Genomic DNA, 20,558 nt, shown 5'->3' with positions numbered 1-20,558 from the left:
GGTCCTGTGCCAGACAACCAATAGGAGGGAGTGTGATACTACATAAATAAATGGTCCTGTGCCAGACAGCCAATAGGAGGGAGTGTGACACTAAATAAATGGTCCTGTGCCAGAAAGCCAGTAGGAGGGAGTGTGATACTACATAAATAAATGGTCCTGTGCCAGACAGCCAATAGGAGGGAGTGTGATACTACATAAATAAATGGTCCTGTGCCAGACAGCCAATAGGAGGGAGTGTGATACTACATAAATAAATGATCCTGTGTCAGAGAGACAATAGGAGGGTGTGTGACACAAAAATTCCTGGACTTTGTCAACCTGAATGCCCTGGACCAGCTAGTCTATACACCCACTACGGATGCCAGCATCCTTGACGTCATCCTCACCAACATAGGGGAAATACTGCAAACCAGGCCTAAAGCTTCCTCCTCCCCAAGTGTAACATCCTCATTGGTCAAGTCAGACCACAAAGCTGTCTCATTCAAAATAAAAATAAAACGAATGACATCAGTATTGTTCACAAACAAAAAACTTTAAAACCTTGCATATCACTGCTTGATGCAGTAGTACCTCGCTGAAATAAGCACATAAAAAATTCAAAGCAACACACTTTGGTGGAATTCCAACATCAGTAGGTGGTATAACAAAAGGATCAAAATCATGGCCAAAAAAGGAAGTACAATGCCTAGCAAGAATGTAAGAACTCCCTCATCAAACCATATAAACAACTCAGAGGACTAATTAAGTGTAACAAAGGCTAAGGACAAGCACAAGGCATTCTTCAGCTACTTCCCAAACCACAAAGACAATACACAACAATGTGCTGAATGAATTGTAAATGAAGCCACCTATACTGAACAGGAAGATATAGTAAAGCTACTGGCCAATAGGTTCAGCCCCAATTTTAACCCACTTTCACCCCTAGACACCTCTCAAGAAACAGCCTGAACAACAGTTCGCCCAATTATCACTAGAAAACAGGTCCTCAATGCACTCCCCAAAGTCAAAAACATTGCATTGATGGGACCTGATAATATCCCAGTATGCCTCATTAATAGCATGAACCATTTCCTATTGTGCCCACTAGAAGCACTTTACAATTGTAGCCTCCAACCAAGCTTTGTGCCTCACCTAATCATGAAGGGATTCACATCTAGATCAGGGGAGGTCATTGTGCCTCTTTACTCATCCCTCATCAGGCCCATAATTGAGTACAATGCCCCTTTTGGGATGTACCTTACCAGACACCTGCAGCAACTGGAAAGACCCCAAAAGTACCTCACCAAGAGGATCAAAGGGCTCAAACAGATGCCATATGCTGCCCGGTTAAAGAAACTCCAGCTCTACTCAGTGGCATACCACCTGCTCAGTGGCGATTTGTGCCTGACGTATAAAGCCATGTCCAACCCGGAATTAATGGACATGCTGCACCTCAGAAAATCCAAATCCCATCGAGCTACGTGCTCGAGAGACTTGAACCTCAGCACTGAAATAAATAGGACATGCTGGAGGGACAGATTCATAACCCAGAGGCTCCCTTCACTCTGGAATAAAATCCCAGTCCAGGTTAGGCAGAGTCCCTCATTGACTCTCTTCAAGAGGAATCTTGATGAGTGGATGGAAGATCGTAGGTTTACCCCGGGTATCACTTCTGTGTCACTGTTAGACAGAGGCATAGTATACTAACCTCGAAAAAGGGCATAGCAAAATTATTTTAAAATGGGTGTCGAAAGCCAAACACACTCTGGCTAGGCTTATAAATGCCCTAGGGCAGATAGCCTAGTATGAACCTATGAACCTATGAAAGGAGGATGGACTAGAACTACAAGAAACCACTGCTACCCAAGCCTGACTAGTCTCATAGGCAAGGCCATGTAAAGGAAAATCAATAACATGATAAACAACAACATAGGAAACCTTCAGTCATTGGCTCCAACTCAGTCTGGATTCATGAAGAGCAGGTCATGCCTTCTCAAAATGGTGGACTTATTCAAGAAAGTAAAGCAATGGACACAGGCAAAATGATACATACTACATAGCTTGACATGTCCAAAGCATTTGAAACAATTCCCCATTCAGGTATTGTAGACAAGCTCATGAAATTAGGTAAAAACCCTTACATCACTCACTAGATATGTAGTTCACTCATAGATAGGACACAAGAAGTCAGGAGAGGCGAGTCAACCTCCACAAAAAGGTTAGTCACTAGAGCAATCTCCAAGGGCTCAGTATAGGGGCATATCCTTTTTGGCATATACATATTTGAAGTCAAGCCGAAAATCAAGGACCTCTGGATGAACAAGTTTGCAAATAACTGCAAATGGACTTAAGCCACAGAGCCACCAAAGATACAAACATCCTCCAAGAACATCCACAGTCTAAAACTCAATGCCAAAAAATGGATAATAGTGGCTTTTAGAAAAACAGCCACCCCTGGAAATTACTGCATTAAAAATATACCCCTAAGATGTGACCCTGTGGTCAAGGATTTGGGAAAAAATGTAGACAGTGACTTGGCATTTGACCATCATGTGCCTACTGTAGTAAAGCAATTATTCTGTGTTGCAGAAATTATCAGCAAGGGCATGGCATCTAGGTTTAAAGATGCCATAGTTCAGTACAATGCCACCTTTGGTATGACCCTCACCAGGATTACGCAACAACTGGAGCATCCACAGAGGTTCCTCACAAAAAGAATACATGATGTAGACAACATCTCTTACACTGACCACCTCAAAGATTTATCCTTGTACTTGGTCACCTACAGGCTGCTCAGAGGTGACCTATGCCTGGCCTTTAAAGTATCCTCTGCTCCAAGCCTAATGGACCTGTTGCACATCCACAAAACAACCAGCATCACCTGATCAAGGGACCTAAACTTCATCTGCAACATAAATAAGACATGTTAGACAGATAAGTATGTGCCTCAGAGACTATCCCATCTCTGGAACATGATTCTCATTAATGTGAAGCAGAGTTCCTTCCTGCATTTATTTAAGCACAAATTCGATCATTTGTGCTTAAATAAATGCAGGGAGGAACTCTGCTTCACATTAATGGGAATTATCACAAGATAAAAATCAAAAGTTAATAATCTGAAATACTGTCTGACAACTGAATGTGATTCCTTAGTCTGGTGCATATATAGTTTCAACAATAAAAATACTATAATAAGTAGAAGAAAATTACCTGATCAGTTTCTGTTCCAGCATCTAGAAGGCTCTGCTGAATGGCAAACTGCAATAAGTCATCATCTTCATCCCGCATTGGTTCACTTCTCCCAGCACCTACCATAGTATAGTTCTGAGGAACCTCAAATACAGATGGGTCTACTTCGCAAGTAAATGATGAAGCTATGGGACAGAAAACACAGAATTAGGGTTTGGAAATATCATTGCTCCACCCAGTATATTTATATGCAAGCCTTTACTTCATCTTTCCCATGAACTATGATCTCTCTCGCTCCAGCTCAATAACTTTTCTCACTTCCTCCGGATTGCTCACCTTCTTTCTTACTGAACAATAATGTATTAGCTAGAAAGTGGGTAACAATCCCAGCAATCGCTCCACACCATTAAGTATATGCTGCATATATCAAGTATCGCACCCACATCTACCTATCTATCTATTTAGCTAGCTATCCAGCTAGCTAGCTATCTATCCTTTTTTTTTTGATAACTGCTGTTATACAATTCATGATGATGTGGTAGTGATGGTGGTGGTGGTGGTGGGGGGGGGGTGCAAAATGACCACAAAGCAGGAACAACCCTCAGATGATGGCAACTTAGTCAAGGGCAAGTCTCTCTCACACAGATGCGTGCACGCACATACACACACGCGCGAGCATGTATACACTCACACTCTCTCTCTCTCTCTATATATATATATATATATATATATATATATATATAAACTCACCTAGAAACATTTAAACATGACAAATTTATCTGTCAGCATGTCCTTAGAATGTGGAGGGAAATTGGAAACTCTGTTAGAAATCCATACAAACATGAAAAGAATATGTCAATCCAAAAACAAATGTAAAATGCCTCCAGCAACCAGGTACCTGTGCCCAAATACAGACAGAATCCAAATAACAGGAACAAACAAACTGACTCTTTTTATAGCATGGCAAAAGGGAGATGTCAGTTTGTTTTGAATTTGAGAAGTATCTTAATGAAAGCACTTTTTTTTTCAGATTTAAATCAAAGTGCTCTGACTTAGAAGTAAATTTTTTTGGATGTTACAGTTAAGAAGGATGAGACAGGGGAAGTTTATACTACACTATATAGGAAAATCTGTCATGTGAACCATTTGTTACAGAAAGACAGTATGCATCCACAATACACCTTTAAAAATGTAGTCCAAGGAATTAAGAGAAAGGGGCTATAGTGAAGGAATGATTCAGGTTTATAGGTTCATAGATTAGTACTAAGCTAACTGCCCTTGCGAGCCATTTTAAGCTTAGCCAATTTTCCCTTCTTAGACTCAAACCCTGCACCTTGTATTTGTAAGGCAAATGCCTTAACCATTAAGCCACGCTCCCAACCCATGTAACAGATGTAAACATGAGGGATACTAGAGCTAAACCCTATTCCTCACATGGCAGTAGTCTGACGCAAAGGGTGGCACAGGGCAGAGGAGGAATAAGCTGAAAGTCCCCTTAAGTTATACTAGTGATGTTAACAGATATATGGATATAATTCGGAGGCACTGGAATATTTTGACTACTGATCAAGACATAGCCACGGTTATAGATTGTGAACCTAAGTTCCTCTTTCGGAACAAAAATTCCCTGAAAAGAAGACTTTGCTGTCCAAAATATAGGTTGTTGGAACAGGATTTTATAGGGACTTTGCCATGTGGTAAATGTTCTTTTTGTGGGGTGATATATACTAGTTTGGAGTGTGACCATCCTGACCAAAAGAAGTACAGATTTAAAGTTAGTGCTACATGTGAAACTGAACATATTGTTTACCTTGCCCATTGTTTAAGTTTTAGGAAATGTTATACTGGTAAAACTGACAGGTGTTTTAAAGACAGAATACATGAACATTTATATCACATAAGCAAGAGGAATAAAGTTAGTGCCTTAGCCAAACATGTTATTAATACAGATTCAATGCATGTTTTTAAGTTTACGGCAATAGGTAGGGTGCATTTGAATGCCAGAGCAGGTGATATACGTAATTGGACTGAGGAACTAGAGGCAACATGGATAGTTAGATTAAGGGGGGATGCAGGACATGGCTTAAATGACCGTGCCCCCCTGAAACCTAAGTTGAAATTAAGACCTCTTTTTAGATAGTTTAATATTTTTATTTTTAATGATTTATTTTATTTTAATAAAATGCTTTAAAATGTTTTAGTTATGTTTATAATGCCTTAATGCTGATGTCACAATCATGTGATCATTAAGGGGACATGTCATATGATTTGTAAATAGATGTATAAAAAAGGGGTGTTTTACACCAATTTTTAAGCACCTGATGAAGCATTTTGTGAAAGCGCTTGTGCAGTTCGATTTGTGAATAAACCTGAGTTTTTAAACTGGAGAAAGGAGCCTTGCCTGAGTCCGTTTGTTCCTGTTACATGAAAAGAATATGTGACCACCACACAGAAACATGACCAATCTCTGCATTCAAGATGTTCAGAAGTGTTGCCACAAGACCTGAAATGCTGCTGATACAACACCAGCACTGAAAATTGAATTGGTGCTTTGATTGCACGGTGGTGCAGTGGTTAGCATTGCTGCATCACAGCAAGAGGTTCTCTGGTTCGATCCTCGGCTGGGGTGCCTTCTGTGCGGAGTCTACATGTCCTCCCTGTGGTCGTGTGGGTTTCCTCCGGGTGCTACGGTTTCCTCCCACATCCTAAAGACATGCTGTAGGTTGATTGGACACTCTAAATTGGCCCTAGGTCTTAGGGCATGTGTGTGTGTGCCTTCTGTGGAAGGTTGGGCACCGGGCTGGCAACTCAACACTGTAAAACTCTACTGCCAATCATGAGCAGACAGGTGATCCGCTGTGGCGACCCCTAACCAGGAAAAGCCGAAAAAAGAACAAGATTGCAGAGTAGAAGACTGCTAACCTTCTGAAAGCATCCTGAAAACAACTTAAAACATATTATCTCAGTTTGTGGCCTAACAAATGTTATACTGACTGCAGAGAAAAAATATTTCAATTAAGTCTTCATACTTTGAGCATCTCTGCTATGTTATCATCACCTTTGCTTTAAGTGATTTCAGTATCTGCCCTTTGACTGGACAAAATTACTTGTGTATAATTTTATTTTGCTTAAAACAAATGCATATTTTAGTATGGTTAAGGTAACAAACTACAGTCTCTGTGACAAAAAAATATACAATGAGCAGATTTCCCTATCGGCTGAAATATATGGTACTGTGATAATCAAGGGATGTCTATTATATCCAACTAACAAGTTCTACAATCATGTAGAAATAAAAATCAGGTTGGCAACTGAAAACATTGAACAAACTGAGCACCATTTTAAACTTCTGCTGTGCAGAAAACTTTAAGGTGCAATACATAATTAGGACAGCTCCCTTGCAAATATAACATGTTAACACTTTAAAACAGTTAACATGTTAACACTTTAAAACAGTCTTATCTTTCACATTTTGTAATCCAAATGTCCTTTTGGTGTGTTAATTTGCTACACACACACAAGCACACCTACATTGCAACAGTAGTAGATCAAGAAGTACCTACCCCCTTTCCTTGTAATTTATGGTGCGGGGGGTGGGCAGTATTAAAACATAGTCATTATTGTCTGAGATAAGTTGGGATATCTACATCACTGTCTGCGCGAGACATTCCCAATTTCTAAAGTAAAAGTTTTTTCTGGCTCCCTTTGAAAACTGCAAGACCCAATACTACAAGTCATGAAACCCTGAGACTTTGAAAGTCAAAATGTGGATGTCACAGAAAACAGTTAATTGTTTTGCTTTTAAATGTTTACTTCCTGAATCCCAGCATGAAAGGCTGCACCCTGCACATCCATGCTATTTAAATCAAAGACTGCTGTACCTCAGAGGTGGGGATTAACAGGGCCATACAGCAAGCTTAGAATGTCTATATGTTACCTCCATTTTCACTTAGATTCAGCAAGGATCATAATGACAACCCTTGGACTTTCAGTGGGCATCTGGCTTACCCTATTTGGGTAATCATTTAAGGTTTGTGTACTTATTTACACGCTTGACAATGAAAGCCTAACTGCCTTGAAACATGTTTTTTTTTAATAATACAGATTTGTATGTGTATATATATATATATATATATATATATATATATATATATATTTATATATATATATATATATATATATATATATATACGTGTGTGTGTGTGTGTGTGTGTATATATATATATATATATATATATATATATATATGTGTGTGTGTGTATATATATATGTATGTGTATATACATAACATACACACACATACACAAGACAAACTAGCAGTCATTCTTCTAAATTCAGGGATGTTTATTTTTCACATTTTGTTGCCATGAAGCATGCAAAACGTCCAAACTTAATAGTAACCGAAACATGTGCTACCTACCTTGTGTGGCTCCCATGGCACCACTAGCAGAAGCAGGACTTTCATCACTCAGAGATGAGACTGAACTTGTAGATTGAACATGGACCGATTCTACAGTTTCATCACAGCCACATAAATTGCTGAAGGTTATCCGGGCGTTAAGGACATGGAACAGTGGGATTTCTGGTAAAAGACAAATGGAAATCATTGGCCCTGTCTAATAACAATAAAATCTACAATTCTATGCTTTTTTGTGTACTAATTCAGCAGACAATCAGATATCTGGTGTTGCTCCAGTTGCTCCTACCTTAAGTGTTCCCAGTATGACCTCTTGGGGCTGAGACCACCTTGACTGTAGACATACTGGAAAAGGGGAAAGGTAGGACAGACCAACTCAGCAGCAATACATATGCTGGCCCAGAAAGTTAGGGAATGTTTGGTATGTCCTAACTGGGTGGGGCTGCTCGTCGTTACACTCATCACCACATGTAATATCAACTAGGTCCCGAGCACACTGCTATGCAGAATTCATTTGCCAAGTACTATGCAATTACAGCACTACCCCCATCAATGCAGAAGTGCTAAATCAGAGGCAGAAACCTCTCCTTCCCTCCCTCCTAGAATGGGCAAGCCAATGGCCTGGCTCCTGTCCATATCACTTGAAGTCTGTGGCATTTCTCTACGCTGCAGTGGTTATTCTTGCTGGAAAGGAAAACAAATACACTCAAAATTTCTACTTCACTGGAGACAATGATATGCACTGCTATTCCACTTACATAAACCTTGGAAAGTAAACTTTCCTCCTTTTCTTAAGCTGCAGTGACATCAGGGTGAATGCATGACTATGCACCCTTGTTCTTGGGTCTTTGCAATGTCATCTAATTCAGTCCATGTTAAGTTTAATCTCAGTGTGGTTGTGGTTTTCAACTTTTTTTTTATAAGAATATAAGAAGACAGAGCCTCACTTTTACCCCTACAAAGGTTCCCACTAGCCCCTCCACCAGTTATCACATTTCAAGCCATAAACGTCAGAGGCAGCAGTGTAAACCAAAGTGCTACATCACAGATATGGCCACACAAGTCAGTAGTTTAATTGAAATAGGTATAAGCAGCAGGATAAGGACATCTGTTACAACCCTAAGGTATGTAAGGTAAAGCCAGGTGCACTGCATCACTGACAGGTGCATATAAAATCAGTGGCATCTGTCCATGAAAGGAAAAGGGGACAAGATAATATGGTTGTTATGCAATTTAAAGCTGAACAACCCTATGTTAGGACTGTTTTGCTACTGTTAACTAGAGATGTTAATGATTTTCATCTGCATCCTTTCTCAGTAGTGGTAATATGCATGGCTAATTTTGCAACCACACTCGGCTACTTTTAGTTTTAAGGGTTTTAGCACTTCCTGAAACTAACAAACAGATTATGCAATGTGTTCCTTCATGATGTAAGAGTCCTATCCCCAGCAAACACACATGCACACCAATTTGTACGTCTGAATCGTACTGGAATGCACTGCAATGCTCACACACAGACTACATTCATAGCCAATTTAAAACTTTCTAGAAAGATCACTGGAATGAAGTACTGTGAGCAAAATACACTGCTTTCACTCTACAAAAAGAAAGAGTTTATTGTAAATAAATATCTTGGATTCATTCTTCAAAAAAGAACAATTGTTACTAACAAGTAGTTTCTTAAATAAGCCCATCAAAATGCCAAAATGAAAAATAACAGTGTCTTTTTAAACTAACAAGGTTTCAAGTTGTGGTGGACAACTAATAAGGCAAACAACCCTGACAAACTGCTTCCTTAGATGTAATAGTGTTTTTTATACTAGTGAATGAAGCATACACATTTGCCTTACAAACTGGGGCTGAATATAGGACAGGAAGGATTCATCACTCAAAGGTGGGTCAAGGATGGTGCAAGACAGTTACAGGCCTGTCTTACGTACTCTTTCATCCCAGGAAAGTTTACAAAAACAATTTTCTGTAGGGTAATCTGAAGGAGTTCCTGGATGCAGATCCCCTGTAAATGGGTTTAAAGTGTATTGGTCATGTTCTAAAGCAAATGTAAGTAACAACCTTTTGGAGATGGGTATGACATCTTTACTATATACAATACCAGCATGTGCAGTTTTTAATGCAAAAATGTGTTGTTTCTGCATTTTATTTTATCAGTGTGGACCTTCCCTTGAATATTTTTCTCAGAGCTGAAAATCCACGCCTTGACATCATAAAAGACTGTACCCACAATGCCTCACACCCTAAATTAATGTACAGACCACTGTATTTCCCTGCTAAATCCATCAGAACTGTTAATGGAGATGGAACACCTCAGTTTGAAAAGCAGCATGTGATGATGTAGTAGTGAAACCACAACATAAACAAGAAGTGGCTCCATTTAAGAGGTACATTGTTTTTGATTACCCATGATGATTTGCAGTTCAAGTTAAATAATTGCTCAATACCTACCATGACATCATTATGTGGGTGTGGTTATAATGAAAACCTGAGTAAACACCAAAACCAAAAGTTAAACAATACACTATAATCTTACATTTTTTTCAAAATCACTTGCAACTTTATCATGAGGAGTACAACATGGAAATTAACTGTAAAAGAAAACTGCTTTTAAACATGACTAATACACTTTTAAGCATGGCTCCAAACAGCAGAAGTCCTGTCAGTCAAAATGATTATTTCTAGCCTAGAGTCACCACTGAGGTGAAACTTTGCAGCTGTAATAACCATGGACTTCAGTACTGTAACTCACAGGAGACTGGTGGGGACAAAAATGGTGAAATGAGCAATAAACTGGTATTATGAATGGAAATGTAAAGTGATAGGGACATTTACAAAGGAAGCTAGCAACCATTGTAACTGTGCAAATGTCAGTGCCAGCACTTTTTCTGGTTTGTATAACTATGACGGATACTACACACTGGGGTTGGATAGCAAGATCAGCTACTACACTGATGACACCAAAAGGGGTGCAAAGGTCACTGATGAAGGGGCCATATTCTAGTGAGACCTTTTATATCTTGCAGGATATGTGACAGCCGAATTTCATTTTAAAGAAAAAATGCAGGGTAGGGTGTGGTTAGTCCAAGTAAAAATGGCAGCCTAGCTCTTTCACTGCAATCCTCATCTACATGAACGGAGATATTTGTGTAGGCAACAGTAAGGTCCTTCCCACTCATCAAATAGTATTTTATTTTTATTTTATTTTATTTAACATTTGTTGACCGGGAATGTAAATAATCCAAACAATGGAATGCCAATTTGACAAATCATTACCTCAGCAATTCAAGTCAGTCAACATTAAGGAAATACTGGTCTTTACATTCAAGCTTCTCTCCTTGTTTACATAAGATTTGGACTTAAACTGAGTACAGAGGTAAGCAGGCAGGAGGTAGTTAAGGAAACAGAAAACTGGTTAGGTGTACTGTCAGAAAGAGTTGACAATTAAAACCTAGAAGTGAAGCAGGAGTGACAAGACAAGGAGGCTGGAAGAGCAGATGAAAAAGATGCACAACAAAGTAGATGATCTGAAGAGCTAATATTTGAGATGTAATATCTGTTTTATTGAAATCGATGAAGAAATTAAAAAAGAACAAATGGCATGATGCTGTGTCTAAAGAAAATATGGAAGAACTGTATCTCCAACACATATGACAGTGGGCGCTGCTAGAATTCACAGCTTGTGAGGAAAACAAACACAAAGGTTATCACAGAGTCATATTCTCATGGCCCTATATGCATATACATCTAGAGAATAGATGAGTCAGGTAAGGTGGAAGGCAATAGTGATCTTGTGACAGGGATGTAAACTACAATTTGTACAAGACCTCTCTGTGTTTATGTAGGAGAAGTAAGGCAGCAGAATTTCTTAAATGTCAATCTATAGCCAAAAGGTTTTCCCACAATAGTTGGTTACCTCTCAACACTTGCCCTAACAGTATGAGACAGGATCGCCTACGTTAACTCTTTAGCAGAGTCATGGGAGTACCTTAAAATTGCACTCAGAAAAAAAAAAAAACGTTGACTACAGTTTGTAACCTACAAGCAGACATAATGGGAGGCTTTGAAGAATAAAAGGATAGCACAGCATATCAATCCATAAAAGGGCAGAAGGCCATGACAACAGAGAGAGAGAGAGAGAGAGAGAGAGGCATGAAGAAGACTGCAATCATGCAAAGCCTACAAAATGTGAATAATGACCAAGAAGGAGCCAAATCCAAGCAGTTGTTACAGTCCAAAGAAAAGGGTAGGAATTAAGCAAAGGATTCAGATACACCAACGACAACATGGCCAGAAGTCATACTTCAAGGAAACAGCTAATGCGCTGATGGTCAGCAAGACTAATAAATGTTCTACAGCCAGCAGGCGAAAGGATGCTCCAGTATGGATTCTCAGAATAAATACTGCTAGAGTTCCAAAGGGCTGAAAACACTGGATTACAGCTGAACAGCTACTGCTTATTTCTCTACACAGAGTCTGAAGCAATCCCTAAAGAAACATGGTATACAAGGATAATCAGTGTTGGAGTGGGTGAAATGATCACCACCTCCATAAAAAGAAGGTAATGCACTTCCACTTATAACTGATGATTACTTTTAAAGGCAGTATTTGATGTTGAGAGATACACCTGGTAGGATAAAGTGCGGATGTATTAAACCAAAAAGCAACCAAGATGCTCTTTTTCTCCACAGTTTTTTTATAGTAGTTTCTGGATTAGTTAGAATTTAAGGCTGGTTGCAAATGGAGCTTCCTCAAAAGAGTTTTGCAACTGGTCTAAAGTCAGAGAGAGACCAGCAGATATGGCTCTTCAGTATAGTGGGAGAGTTGGGGAAGACACCAGGTCAAGTATGGAAGACAAATTACTTCTTCTTTCAGTTGTTCCCGTTAGGGGTCGCCACAGTGGATCATCTGTTTTCCATTTCTTCCTGTCCTCTGCATCTTGCTCTGTCACACCTCACACCAACCACCTACATGTCCTCTTTCACCACATTCTTAAACCTCATCTTTGGCCTTCCTCTTTTCCTCTTACCTGACAGCTCCATCCTTAACATCCTTTTCCCAATATACCCAACATCCCTCCTCACCACATGTCCAAACCAACGCAATCTTGCCTCTCTGGCCTTGTCTCCAAACTGTCCAACCTGAGGTGACGCTCTAATATACAGATTCCTAATCCTGTCCATCCTTGTCACACCCAATGTAAATCTTAAAATCTTTAACTCTGCTATCTGCATCTCTGATTCCTAATGTTTTGTCAATGCCACCGTATCCAACCTATATAACATTGCTGGTCTCACTACCATCTTATAGGCCTTCCCTTTCACTCTTACTGGTACTCATTTGTCACAAATCACTTCTGACATGCTTCTCCACCTACTCTACCCTGCCTGTACTCTCTTCTTCACCTCCCTTCCACACTCATCATTCCTCTGGACTGTTGATCCCAAGTATTTAAATTCATCCACCTAGAATAGCTCTACTCCCTGCATCCTCACCATTCCTCTATTCTCCATCTCATTCACACACATATATTCTGTTTTAGTCCTGCTGACCTTCATTCCTCTCCTCTCTAGAGCATATCTCCACCTTTCCAGGGTCTCCACAACCTGCTCCCTACTCTCACTACAGATCACAACATCATCGGCAAACATCATAGTCCACGGGGACTCCTATCTGATCTCATCTGTCAACCTGTCCATCACCATTGCAAATAAGAAAGAGCTCAGACCTGATCCTTGATGTAATCCCACCTCTACCTTAAATGCATATGTCACTCCTACTGCAGACCTCACCACTGTCACACTACCCTCATACATATCCTGTACCACTCTTACATACTTCTCTGCCACTCCCGACTACCTCATACAGTACCAGAACTCCTCTCTATGCACCGTCATAAGTCCAGAAAGACACAAAGCAACTCCCTCTGACCTTCTCTATACTTCTCCAACACCACCTTCAGAGCAAACATTGCATCTGTAGTGCTCTTTCCTGGCATGAAACCATACTGCTGATCACTAATCATCACCCCCCTTCTTAACCTAGCTTCCACTACTCTTTCCCATAACTTCATGCTGTGACTGATCAGTTTTATCCCCCTGTAGCTACTACACTTTTATCTCTCTGTAGCTACTACAGCTCTGCACATCACCCTTATTCTTAAAAATCGGTACACAAACACTTCTTTCTCCTCTCCTCAGGCACCCTCTCACTTTCCAAGACTTCATTAAACAATCTGGTTAAAACCTCCCTGCCATCTGTCCTAAACACCTCCATGTTTCCACGTTATATATGTATGTTAAATATTACTTATGGCTTTTATTTTCTCTCTCAGTCCCTCTCTCCCCCAGATGGAGTAATACTGGCATGAGGGTAAACTAGGCTTAACTCAAAGAAGTTCATCAGATACTATGCATCATTATACTTTCTATTGCATGACAAGAAAGAAATATGCATTCAAACAGCATGATGTTGTTATTGTACACTTATGCTTGCCCATAGAACATGCTGAACTGTTACGACAATGGCATGCATGACAAATATGTAACTCTTGGAGAGTTAACTTTCCTCAATACCTTTTCTTTTTTCCTATGTAGAAGTTCACGCAGAGCTTTAATTTATTTTTAACATTTGTTGACCAGGAAAGTCCAACTAGGACAGAGCCTATTTTCAGCAGAGGCCCAGGGAGAAACGGTCCAGACACATGCCTTTAGAATGTGGGAGGAAACCGGAGTACCCGGAGGAAACCCATGCGAACACAGGGAAAACATGCAAACTCCACACAGAAGGCACTCCAGCTGAGAATCTAACTGGAGAACCTCTTGCTGTGAGGTGACAATGTTAACCGCTGCACCACTGCGCCAGCCAATAAACAAAGCATCTTCATCACTACTAATACATATCAGCAGGACTGAACTATGCAAAGTATGCAAGAACATAAAAGTATCTATTACATACGGTGTGTAATTTACAACCACAAGATCAAGCATATGGATATATGTAACAAGTCACGTACGTTAGGTTTATGACAGAGAATAAATCTTCGGCTGACATCAGTGTAAAAATACTTCGCAAACTACTTTTATCTCTTAACCTCTGCATGCAGCATGAAGACTGAAGAGAAATATAAGGAGCCAAAGATGATGTCAGTGAGTATGATGAGAAGCTTAATATAATTTAAGAAAGAAAATGGCAAGAGAAGGTTATGAATAAGCCTAATTTTAGCTGCCTTAGTAATGGATGCTTCTTTTTGGAATATGGCAATGACAGAGCTTAATACTGTTATTATGGAATACCTGAATGTAAAAAAAGTATGTAGAAATATTAACTGATGTCATATTGTAGGTTAAAGGTTTCATAGGACACATGCACACACTATGTTCAACTACATTTTAGTTATTTTTGCTTCAGTAGAGTTCTTTGGGGATTGGTAAACATATCAGGCAGCTACAATCCTTGTAATTAGCAGGCTCTCCTTGGACTGAATGAAGGCAAATTCACTCTTCCAAGTTCTTCAGAAAGTACTGGTACTGCCAAAGACATGCAGAATGATGACATCAGTTAATGAAAACCACTCGGGTATCAGCAAAGAATCAGCAATAAACCAATACCCATCCACCAGTAATTGAAACATTCACTCCACTCATAACTACGGTAATAACCAACTCACTCAGCAGACAGACTCCATCAGTTATTGAAACATTCAATCCACTTATAACTACGGTAATAACCAACTCACTCAGCAGACAGACTCCATCAGCAATCAATCCACTTATAACTACGGTAATAACCAACTCACTCAGCAGACAGACTCCATCAGCAATTGAAACATTCAATCCACTTATAACTACGGTAATAAATCAACTCACTCAGCAGACAGACTCCATCAGCAATTGAAACATTCAATCCACTTATAACTACGGTAATAACCAACTCACTCAGCAGACAGACTCCATCAGTAATTGAAACATTCAATCCACTTATAACTACGGTAATAAATCAACTCACTCAGCAGACAGACTCCATCAGCAATTGAAACATTCAATCCACTTATAACTACGGTAATAAATCAACTCACTCAGCAGACAGACTCCATCAGCAATTGAAACATTCAATCCACTTATAACTACGGTAATAACCAACTCACTCAGCAGACAGACTCCATCAGTAATTGAAACATTCAATCCACTTATAACTACGGTAATAAATCAACTCACTCAGCAGACAGACTCCATCAGCAATTGAAACATTCAATCCACTTATAACTACGGTAATAAATCAACTCACTCAGCAGACAGACTCCATCAGTAATTGAAACATTCAATCCACTTATAACTACGGTAATAAATCAACTCACTCAGCAGACAAACTCCATCAGTAATTGAAACATTCAATCCACTTATAACTACGGTAATAAATCAACTCACTCAGCAGACAAACTCCATCAGTAATTGAAACATTCAATCCACTTATAACTACGGTAATAAATCAACTCACTCAGCAGACAAACTCCATCAGTAATTGAAACATTCACTCCACTTATAACCGCAGTAATAAATCAACTCACTCAGCAGACAAACTCCATCAGTAATTGAAACATTCAATCCACTTATAACTACGGTAATAAATCAACTCACTCAGCAGACAAACTCCATCAGTAATTGAAACATTCACTCCACTTATAACCGCAGTAATAAATCAACTCACTCAGCAGACAAACTCCATCAGTAATTGAAACATTCAATCCACTTATAACTACGGTAATAAATCAACTCACTCAGCAGACAAACTCCATCAGTAATTGAAACATTCACTCCACTTATAACCGCAGTAATAAATCAACTCACTCAGCTGACAAACACCACCAGTTATTGAAACATTTACTCCACTCATAACTATGGTAATAAATCAACTCACTCAGCAGACAAACTTGCTTCCCACTTGCTTCATCTATATATCCATTAACTAAGGGAAATGATGTAGAATGTGTGCAAACCCCCTCACAGAAAAAAACTCGGTTCCCAAAAACTTAGTTCTTTGAGATCTGCCAAAGGCGTCATATGAGTAAGTATCAAGGACTTTTCTAAAGTCCAAACTTGGTAAAGTGCCACCACGGTGACCCGTGTTCAATAACAGTTCCATACCATAACCAGCAATTCTTCATACCCTTCCATCCCCTACTAACCTTTTCAGTAAACCCAGTATTCTTCTGTACCATAATTTCATTATTAACATGTAATCCATTTGACATAAAACGATCGGTCTCCACTTATCCTAACTTCTCTCTCATATTCTAAACAATACACCACCTTGGTATACCTCATTCAGTACTTCCAAAAAAAAATCTTTCCTTTGATCATCCTTCAAACTTTTATAATACTCATAACCCACATTATCTAGACCGGATCCAGAATTTGGATTAGCAGTCTGCATTATTTCATTTAATCTGAAGAGCTTTCTTAACTAGGCAATGCAACATTGATGGCACAAAAGAGAATCCTGGGGACTTGAGGTTTGAGATAACACATGACTGGACAGTCAAGCTGTGGTCAATATAAATAACAGGTAGGCTCAAATGGCTTCAGGGATAGTTGGAATGAGTTTAAAAAGCAGTACGTTCACTCTGGAGATTGACAGGCTTTAGAAATAATATAACTCTAGCACTTTCCATTTCTTCTGAGACCACAGGGGCACAGTACTGCACTGCCATTATCCCTACCTTTGCATAGGCACTTACCAATTTTTACAGGAAATCCGGAAGGAAGCTTCAGTGTGATGAAGTCACGCAACTTAGCAAAGTGGGCATTGCTTATGGCCATAAGATCGATAATAGGTGTGACCTGCTCAACCAAAGACAGTGGGTGGTCTTCACACAACCATAGATGAGCCTTGAACCTAGCAGGCAGAAGAAGCACAATCAAAATAGTTCTGGCTATTACCCTTATTTTTTTAAGCAACATCCATTTCTCTCTTAATTCTAACAAATATAAGTTCATTAGGAGGAAAATTCCTTTATTTTATGACAGAAAACCTTTCACTGTACCTTATAACAGCTCACCATTAGGATGGTGAATGTTACACTGTCCCTTAAAATACTACCATCTACTGCTGAACTGCCTCATTGCCTAGTAAGGTAAACACCTGTAATTTCACTTATTTACATCTTTCTGAATAAAACCAAAGAGAATGTGATGGTAACATGGCTTAAACCATAACAAACTGCACCAGCTATGGTACATCCAGCCGACTATGTTTTTTATTCCACACAGCCATCCCATGCATGCTGTAAAACTCTGCATGAGGCATTTAATCCAATCTCTCCTGTGTTGCCTTAGAATGAACATCAAGTAGTCTTACCAGGGACAACAATTGACAGTCTGCACATATTACACCTAATAACCACTCTGTCCACCAGGGCCAGCCTTACATGTAGGCAAACTTTCCCTCTTTGTTTATTTTTTAGAGGAACATTTATTTGCTCTAAAAATAAATAACAAGCCGCAAAAGAAGAAGAACATGCCCCTGGGGAACATCAGGCAAACCAGGGGGCAGTGCTCAAGTTATCATGTAAATCACGTTTTTAAATGTTGCGAGGTCACAGGAGTGCAGGCCTTGCAGCATTCAAGTGTAGGAGTGTCAGAAGGAAGCATTTATACATACACATACATACATACATGAAATTAAATCAGGGACATTCTGCAGAATTATGGATACATTTCAAGTAATGGCATGATGAGTTAGGTTGCTACTGTGTTAAAACAACGTTGGCAGTGATCAACCAGATATTTTCTGACAATATTTTTGGCTTTGTGTGGACAGCTGAGATGAGAGGAGTGGCATGTGGTCAGATAAGTATTTTTACAATATTGCTGACAGTGATTAACCAGATAGTTTGGACAGTATTCCTCTGACTTTGGAATTTATGTGGAGCAACTTGGATTGGCATCCTTCAATGTTTGCTAATTTGTTTGTATGGACTCTGGAGGAGAAATATTACATGGCCATCAGACATAGCTCTCAACAAATCAGGGACAATTCCAGAAATAATCAGTGACACTTTTAAATGTTAGTACAATTAACGTAAGACAGTGACAGAATAAGAAAATGTCAATTAATAATATTGTTTTTTTAAGTAAAAGAAGTCTATAACTGTAACTATTGTCATTATTTATTAAGTGTAATTCATCTTTTCTCCAAAGTCACCATTTTTAGGAGGGATTAAGGGTGGGCAGAGCTAAACTTTGAGTGAAAATTAGGGACAGTTGAGAGGTATGTCATCAGATGTTGTGGCTATAACTTCTGGGTGGGGGTTGACTGAATGAAAATAACTGTCCATCTTGTCATTTGTTCATTTAATGGTTGCTATCTGGCTTTGCAGGACTAGTGAATGGGCATTTGTGAGAAGTAAGATGGACTACTTAACTGGACACCTGATATGCACAGACAGACTAGGCATAACCACAGTGTCTTCACTGGAGGGAAATGACTAACTAGCTGTTGCTGTTTGCTTATTACTTTGCTTTACGTAATCGCATTAGTCCTGTAAAACCAATGTGCAATATTTTAATGTGTGGGAACTGTTTGTCTGGAACAAGGGGAAATACATTAGACATCCTCTTTTATCACAATAAGATGTATGAATTGTACATAGAAGTGGTTATAAGTACTTGGTGGGAGGTTGCCTGGATGAAAGTAACTGACCCTGTTGTCACTTGCTCAGTTTATCAGTCATCTCTCACTCCCAAAAAAGGCATAAATGCATCAAAGAAGATCCAGACTTTCAGAACGTCTGAGGGCTGCTGGCCCCTGTACAACAAGGCTGTATAAGTGCATTTTGAGATGGCCATCATAATCGCAGTTGCTCTAAACCACCACCTTGTTTACAACTAGCCCTGATTACAGGTGTACACAGAAGGTTGCTGTACTTGTGGGAGGGTTTAGGGATGATGTCATTATTTATTCAACATCCCTCCCAAACCTCAGAGGTCATTGTATCTTGTTTTGGGTTGGGGACAGTATGATCATTAATTCTTTACCTTTCCTCACAAACTTCAGAGAGGTGCATAGAAGACCACTACAGCTTGTACAGGAGCACTGCACTGTCTGTAGAAGTAACAAGTTGCAAAACATCACTTCAATCATTATTTTTGTTTCTTTTTCCTCACAGTCAAACATCTGATGTATATATACGTGACTATCTTTTGAAGGAGAGTAAATAAGCATGGTGTTTATATATATCTAGCAGCAAATATGTTATGTTTGTTTTTTTCGGGTTTGTCTCAGTCTGAAATCATCAGGGTACTTTTGGGGGTAGGGGGTGAGGAAGTAAGCTGTATATAAATATGACAACAACAGCTTGAAATACAACTGTGGGCATTTGTGCCTTAGTTTTAATCTCAATTTAACATCAGAGAGGATGCACATAAAGTGATTACCTATTATGAGGTGGGATGTTGCCAAGAGGAACTATTCCCAAATATGATGTATGTATCTTCACAAGCATTTGTCCTCTTGGTTTACTGTGAACTTGTGTTTGGTCAGCTTTGAGCATTTAAAGTTGGATACAACTTATTTCTTCCTTGAAATAAAAAAGTAAGATTGAACTTCTGGTGATTGTTTACCTTAGGACACACCAGGATGCGCAGCAGCAAGAGTCGCCCCCCTGTGTGATGTTGGCCAAAATAGGGCTGCAAGGATTCAGACGACTGTCATCCACTTAAAGTGAAGTTTATTCAGAAAAAATATTGTTATTTTATTTATTTTTTGTGCTTTAAGAGAAGAGAGATTAAAAAGATGGACAATGTACTTTGAGGAGCTTCTGACCCATCACAACCCTCACAGTAAGACCACAAATTATGTACAGCAAGGGGTGCAGGGCAGCAGCCCCCTTGGATGATGTGGGTAGTTGTCTCAGTGATTCTTTATTTTAGGACACCTTAATATAAAAAGAGATTGACAAATCATC

At 39.3% G+C, this 20,558-nt stretch overlaps 1 protein-coding gene across 2 annotated transcripts in view; it reads right to left on the bottom strand.

Moving 5' to 3' along the window:
• Positions 1-20,558, bottom strand: part of ANKRD13D (ankyrin repeat domain 13D) — an 860,392-nt gene that overhangs the window by 77,374 nt on the left and 762,460 nt on the right. For both annotated transcript variants that reach the window (XM_044084174.1, XM_044084175.1), the window contains 3 exons: positions 17,331-17,488; positions 7,589-7,750; positions 3,190-3,353 (listed from right to left, as the gene is read on the bottom strand). In XM_044084174.1, coding sequence (XP_043940109.1) covers positions 3,190-3,353; positions 7,589-7,750; positions 17,331-17,488 — 484 coding nt within the window. The remainder of the gene's footprint in view (positions 1-3,189; positions 3,354-7,588; positions 7,751-17,330; positions 17,489-20,558) is intronic.

This window comes from Protopterus annectens, chromosome 9.part0, assembly GCF_019279795.1.
Source record: "Protopterus annectens isolate FY-2018-M chromosome 9.part0, PAN1.0, whole genome shotgun sequence".
Taxonomy (NCBI): Eukaryota; Metazoa; Chordata; order Ceratodontiformes; family Protopteridae; genus Protopterus; species Protopterus annectens.
This window is presented reverse-complemented; position numbering and strand designations above follow the sequence as displayed.